Source organism: Onychostoma macrolepis, chromosome 03 (genome assembly GCF_012432095.1).
Source record: "Onychostoma macrolepis isolate SWU-2019 chromosome 03, ASM1243209v1, whole genome shotgun sequence".
In the NCBI taxonomy this organism is placed as follows: domain Eukaryota; kingdom Metazoa; phylum Chordata; class Actinopteri; order Cypriniformes; family Cyprinidae; genus Onychostoma; species Onychostoma macrolepis.
Window position 1 is genome coordinate 49,741,989 of NC_081157.1, and position 6,934 is coordinate 49,748,922.

General features: G+C 45.1%; 1 protein-coding gene across 2 annotated transcripts; it reads left to right on the forward strand.

The window, feature by feature from the left end:
• The first annotated feature begins 3,318 nt into the window (after nucleotides 1-3,318).
• On the forward strand, nucleotides 3,319-6,367 carry LOC131536107 (natural killer cell receptor 2B4-like). Of its 2 annotated transcripts, none has more exons than XM_058768841.1 (4): nucleotides 3,319-3,567; nucleotides 3,774-4,109; nucleotides 4,471-4,785; nucleotides 5,517-6,367. In XM_058768841.1, exons 1-4 carry the CDS (start codon nucleotides 3,519-3,521, stop codon nucleotides 5,624-5,626), a joined length of 810 nt encoding a protein of 269 aa, XP_058624824.1. In that variant the 5' UTR covers nucleotides 3,319-3,518; the 3' UTR covers nucleotides 5,627-6,367. The 2 variants fall into 2 exon arrangements, with proteins under 2 accessions (XP_058624824.1, XP_058624825.1); XM_058768842.1 differs by lacking the exon at nucleotides 5,517-6,367 and adding an exon at nucleotides 4,955-5,031.
• The last annotated feature ends 567 nt before the right edge of the window (nucleotides 6,368-6,934 follow it).

Below are 6,934 nucleotides of genomic sequence, written 5' to 3' on the forward strand. Positions count from 1 at the left end.
ATACGGGTCAGTCGTTGGTGACGGTACAGATGGACGGGGTAAGTATTCGGTTTCTTACTTTAACTGCGACTCGGCCCCGACGGGCTACTGTTAACCCCCGAGCGACTTCAACAGTCTGGCACTCCCAGTGGGGCTCAACAAGGACACACTCTTCGGGACTATAGGCCCGCTCAGGAAGACGGACCCAGACCACAGCCTCGCTCTGGGCAGGAATGGAGACAGCGCATCGGCATGCCACCCGACCAACGCCTTCCCGATCTGGTTGGGAGCTGGTGACCCGTACTGCCGACAGTCGGTGACGACACGCTCCCACTCTCGCTTCTCGGCTACAGAAGTGGGACGAGGAGGACCAGCCCGAAACAGCTCTTCCCAGCAGTCCATGAGTACGTTCATCCCCAGCAAGGCTCGATATTCTCCCAGACAGGAGTCCCGCACAATCACTACTCCCTTCTGTGGGATCGTGGTGCCGTGGATCTCAAGGTCGGTCACTTGGTATCCGATATAGGGATGTTCAGGCCATTTGCTCCTCGCAGGGTGAGCCAGGGAACTTCAGCTCCAGGTAAGTGATGGGCATCGAACAGGTCTTTGGACAGACTCTCGGAAAACAGGGTGACCTGGGATCCTGTGTCTACCAGACACCGAACACTTACTCCATTGACTTTAATCTCCACGAGGTGGCAACGTCCCACCAGGCCATCTCGTGGGGCTGAGCTCACAAAGGGGTCCATCTGGGGGGTCCCGACCACTTGACCCACAGTGGCCGGTCGTCCTAAAAACCCCCCTGCGAGTTACGTCGGGAGCCGCATTGGCGGCTATAGTGTCCCGGCTCTCCGCAGTTGTTACAGATTGGGCACCCTTGTTCATCCCACTGGAACCTGGAACTGAATGGTCGGCCGGTACGTCTTCCCGGATCCCTCCCTCCGTCAGAATATGACCGGTCTCGAGGCAAAGGCGGGGGCTCTAGCCGTCCACGGCAGAATTCTCCTAGAATAGTCTTCGAGAACTCAGCCATTTCTTCTCGAACATCCTTCATCAACTCTGCACGTAAGGCTTGTTTCCAATCCGTTGGTTCAGACGGTACTGGGGCACTCGTTCCACTTCCCGCCATACACACCGGCGACTCCACAGTCTGATGGTGATCCTGTTCCAGGGCTAGGGCCTCTTTACGTAGGTCTTCGAAGGTCAGGGCGGCGTCCCGTCGAAGCTGCAGTCTCAGACTCTGTCGCACTGGACCTTCTCGTAACCCCAACAGAAACTGGTCCCTTAATAATGTCTCTTCATCTCCGAGGCCGTGATGCTCCCTACTCTTCAACCTGGAGAACTGCTCTCGTAATCGCAGAGCGAATGCTCGCAAGGTCTGCCCAGGTCCCTGTTTACAATTAAAAACTGAGCCATAACACTGCCACGGAGTGGAATCACCATACTGCCTGGATAGGAACTCAAGATCGCTTGTGGAGTGGCTCGGACGGCTTCCGGTGCTGCTCGAACTTCTCTCTTCGCCTCCCCCTCGAGCGAATTCAGCACAAACTGTATCCTCTGGGCTTCTCTGAGCCCTTGCAGTCCGGCCAGGTACTCCACTTGCGCTTTCCAGTCTGTCAAGCTCAACTCTGAGCCAGGCCCACCGTACTTCTGGGCCCACGGGACTCCGATGAACATAGATGCCATCGGCTGCCGGGCGGCTGGCAAATCCTCGTCGGACATCCTGGGTCCTCTGGCCGCTCAACTCCGAGTGGTAACCCTGCCGACTACGCCAAAAGTTATGTCACCGATGTTAGGGCCGAGGGTTAAGTACCACACTCCGGAGGAGCAGACACCAGAGGACACCAAGAGACAGACAACAGGAATAAAGTTAAAAGGTAAGTTTTTATTTAGGTTAAAAGGGATAAAAGCAGGGGGATGGTCGTGGCTGTGGCTTTAATGAAGAGAGGGGAGAGGGGTGCTGGTAGGTACTATTCCCGTGCTCTTGGTAAGTATATTCTTCTCTAGGCTGCTCGTGGGACAGACAGGGGCTTCTCTCGTCATAGGGCACGTTGTATAGGCTCGTGGGACAGACAGTGGCTTCTTTCGTCGTAAGACTCGTCGAATAGGCTCGTGGGACAGACAGTGGCTTCCCTCGTTCAGTTTCGTTGTCGTGCTCGTGGAGCCACCACTCCACTTCCAGCAGTAACTGCTTTTTCTTGGCTTCCTTACAGGAACAGACAAATGGACAGTGAGACGGACATTAGCAGGTAAGATGAAATCGGGTACTTTACCAGCCTACGCCTCGCTCTGTGCATGGTAGAACGGCGTCGTTGGGAGAAAGAGTGGGACTGGCCTCCTTTGATGGAACACAGCGTTACGTGAACTGTGGCACTTTTAAGTGCGCTGGGATTCTCTCCTCCGCACTGCGCACAACTTCAGGGATCTAGACACAGCTGAGGGGACAGATCAATTTGAAAGAACCTTCAATAATTATGGGTCAATTTCATCCATCAGAGACTCAGAGAGAACATAGTCGTTTGATCTCACCACACTTGTGCATAAATCACTCTTGTAAAGCTTCACACGTGTTTAAATCACTCTTTCAGACACTGCAAACTCACTCTCTCTTCACAGCGATTAAGCAACTTGTTTCTCTTCTCTTCATAGGGTGGATGTCTCAAGGATTAATGGTGTTCAGAACATGGACATGGATTCAGCGATCTTCCCAGCCGTTCACAGTTACTGTTCCTCACTGTCAACAAGATGACACACACTGCCCACAAACACAGGTTAGTCGTACACTGGTGCTGGTGAATCTTCACATGTGGTTTTCTCAGAGAAGTGAATCAATAAAGGGTGCACTTAACTTTTCCTCGGTGAATCACATGAATCCTTGTGGCGTATTCCCACCTCTGTTCTGCCAGTCACTCTCCTTCTTTCTCCATGCAATTTCTCTCACTCACTTCGTTGCGGTGCTGTTCGTGGTTTCTTCAAAGGACTCACTTAATGAGCATGTCTCGGGGGACCCAACAATGAACACCGATCTGACATTAAACCTCAGCTTTTCCGCACTTTCCGCTGCTCACTGTCACTGCTGCACACTACTCAGAACGTCTTCTCTCTCCAGGCACACACACTCTGTCCTTCCAGCCTCTCTTTATCCTCCTTTTTCCCGGCGGATGCTTCAATGAAGCGCTCGTTATTTGCTTCAGCTGGCGCTCATTATACCCATGACGGGTAAACCCAAAGCCGGCCCGGTGTTACACCGGAAGTTCTCCCCCTAGCAACAAGTCCCATTTAATTTGTTCCGGGTTTGTTCACCCGGTGACACATGCAGCTTTAAAGGGGTCCTGTTTCTCACAGAACGACACGCTGTAGACAGTCACTGACGGAGGTGCTCAGACTAGAGTACTTCATGTCTGCACACTGTTACTATAGACAACCTGACTACCAAACAAGGAACCGCACCTCTGCTTGTTCAGAGAGATGTGTAACTGCATTAACCTCACAGAGCTGCATTTTCACACTCGTGGAGTGTTATTATCTTGGTGAAGAAAATGTCTCACACACTTGTTTTTATACGTCTGTTTTTGTGGTACCTAGTTGGTAAGTTACGTTTTTTTTTTTTTTAGTTCAATTATTACACTAATTAATATTAGTATTAATTATTGATTAGTTCAACAACAACTAAGATGAAAAAAAAAACTAACTAAATTAAAACTAACTAAATAAATACACAGTGATAACTATAAAATTATTGTATAATAACTACAAATATTTATACTAACTATGTGTTCCTGTGTGTTCTCAAGGTGTGTCTGGTGTTGAGACGGATCAAACGAAGTCAGCAGAAGTGATGGAGGGAGATTCTGTCACTCTACACACTGATCTGACTGAAATACAGGGTGATGATCTGATTCTCTGGACATTTGGACCGAAAGACACGCACATAGCTAAAATCAATAAAGCACACAATGAGATCTTTCATGACGGTGTTGATGGGAGATTCAGAGACAGACTGCACCTGGACAATCAGACCGGATCGCTCACCATCACAAACACCAGCACAGAGCACTCTGGACCTTATAAAATAGAAATTGTCACTGAAAACAGGGTCTCAATCAAGACTTTCAGCGTTACAGTCTACGGTAAGCAGAGCAGTACACTGTCATTTGTCCTGTTCTTCTTAAATAGTATTAAATTATTGCAATAAATACCTGCAAAAGCATTAATACATTTGAGAAGGGGTTAGATGAGCCACTAGACCACTTTTATTTATTTATTTTTATGGATTTTTCATTTTTGTTTTCAAAGTCATAATTACTTTAGTTTTACCTGTCTCAGTTCTCCTTTCCTAGACTCAAGTCTTATTTTAGAACTTTTTTTCATAAATGTGAATATATTCCAAATGCTGAGAAAGCAGTGAACAGACAGACTCACTAAATAACTTCACAAACTCCAATCACAGACAAATACTGTACTCTCTGATCACTCTCTCACGTTTTCCAGCTTCTCTTTCCATTCCTGTCATCAGCAGTTACTCTCCATCAAATCCCTCGTCATCTGAAAGATCACCAAGCTCCAGATGTGTGCTGCTGTGTTCAGTGGTGAATGTGACACAGGTGACTCTGTCCTGGTTCGAGGGAAACAGTTTACTCTCCTCCATCAGTGTCCCGGAGCTCAACACCACCATCTCTCTACACCTGGAGCTGGAATATGAGGATAACAACACCTACAGCTGTGTGCTCAACAATCCCATCAGTCACCGGTCCAAACATCTCAACAGCTCTGATTTCTGTCAGCCAGAGGAATGTACTTGTATTTGTAAGTATAAACGATTATTTGTTTCCTTCCCAGATCGTCCAGATATACAGTATATGTATATGTGTGCACATCAATTGTACAGCATTTTATAGTGAGGCTTATCAAAGGGTCCTTTATCTTCATATTTACATAACCATACAAAACAAATGCAATGATCGCTCATTTTCAGGTTAAGGCTGATTCAAACCAAACAAGCTGGAGATTCATTGGCCTTGTCCCAAATGGTACATTTGATATGGATTTGCATTGCATCTGATACAAACTCCACAGCAGACTACTACCAAACAGTCTATGTGGCATTACGTTATCAAAGTGTTGACTCACAGAAAGTCCTTAACAATGGCTTAGAGCAGCATTTGGGAAAGAGCCATGAGTGATTTTGATGGATTCATTCAAAAGAATCGGCTCATAAAAATCATTCATGTACACATTGGTCTGAATGTTTATTTTTGTGTGTAACCAGAGAGAAAGCAGAGTACATTAATACAGTGCCCACATCAAAAATACAACGCACATGTCGAGAACTGTTAACAGAACTGAAAGTCATAAGTCATTGACAGAAAGTCAAATGATTCACTTCCAGTTTTTCCTTTCTTTGTTTATGGAACCGGAATTGAGCCAAATTCCCAACCCTGACATACTTTTGTCAATTTTGTTGTTGTTGTTGTTTGTTTTGTTTTGTTTTGTTAAAGAAAAGAAGAGTAAATAGAAAAAATGTCTTCCTTATTTAGATTGTATCCATGGTCCAACTGAAGCTGTGATCCGATTGGTCATCTCGGTTCTGGTGGGTGTGGCAACTGTTACTGTGCTGATTTATGAGATCAGATCCAGAAGAGTTTGACAGAACAGGAGAGCAAATCCAGCTGAAAAGCTCCTTTGATATGATATGTTATTGAAAATGCAGCAATGACAATTATCTGTTTGCAAATAATCTATATATGGATCCAGTCACTCTCTGTGCGGATTAATGAACTCGTACAGTCAGTACTTTGAGTATTACATGACATTGCTTTAGTTCAGATTTTCAGAAAAGTGTGTTGTGACATTTTTCTTCTTAAATGCATAAAATGATTCACAGAGGCCATTCGTCACTTTCTCACAACAGTGCTTAAGTTATCACAGGAGTTTCTGTGTTTATACACAAGTTCTTTGTAAATATGTAAATTACTGATTTGGCTTTGCTGCAGAAAAACATAGATTTATTCATTTTGCTGTCATAACTGTATTAATACATTCGTATTATGTGCAGAACCAGACGTTCTTTCAGTCCAGTGGTAAGAAATTAATTATAAAGTTATGAATCAGTTGAATATATTATAAAATGTACAATGTCTATCAATAAATTTACTCATTTAAAAAGTTGTGCTGCAGTCATTGGTCATTTGGAAGAACTGACTTTATCTACATACAAAGTGCAGTGCTGAAGGAAAGGTCAAATGTGGTTACAGTTTTCAAAGTGTGGTACAAGTGTGATTATTACTGGGGACTTATTTTGGTTGCCAAAACATGCTGTAAACAAACACTTTTAATGCTCTTCACAGTACAAATAAAAATACTCATTGGAGCGTTTGCCCGTCTCCTATTATTACAGCCTCACCTGTGGGTGCTCTTGCTTTCGTTTACAGCTGCTGAAAATGGACGTGTGGCATGAGAGCATGAGAAAGTCTCAGTTGGGTGAATCTCACACGTAATGTGAGAGCTATCAGCTCTACAGCTAGCAGCTCCACAGAAGACGATCATCATCCAGCTTCATTCAGTTTAAGTGTTTGTTCTCATAGTCAGTTGCAATAGTTTAGCATGTCCTCATGTTCTTTCTCCCCCGTCTAGCTTTTACTAATCTGAACAATACCTAAAACTATGTATTAAGATCACTTCCTGTGTTTATTTGACGCTTTATGATGAATCACTTTGTTACATTATGATGTTTGTTTTTTATTTTAAAATGTGTATTCTGTTGGATGTTTTCTTTTTGAGTTTCAGATCGCCGCTGATTTGCTGAGGGTTGCCGCCTATCAGTGGTAATTGGGTGACCAGCTGGCGGTTTCCTTTAAAACGACTCTTCCGTTCATCAGAAGGTGTTCGGTGTGACTTCAGGCCGGTCGCACTGCTCCAGGCTTCCTGCTAGCCGCCAGACCAAAATTGTGTTTTG

Excerpts from the sequence above, each read along its gene's own strand:
- LOC131536107 (XM_058768841.1), top strand. The coding sequence starts at position 3,519 with ATGTCTCACACACTTGTTTTTATACGTCTGTTTTTGTGGTACCTAGTT. Across the intron at positions 4,110-4,470 it reads TTTCAGCGTTACAGTCTACG|CTTCTCTTTCCATTCCTGTC; the intron begins GTAAGCAGAGCA and ends CACGTTTTCCAG. Across the intron at positions 4,786-5,516 it reads AGAGGAATGTACTTGTATTT|ATTGTATCCATGGTCCAACT; the intron begins GTAAGTATAAAC and ends TTCCTTATTTAG.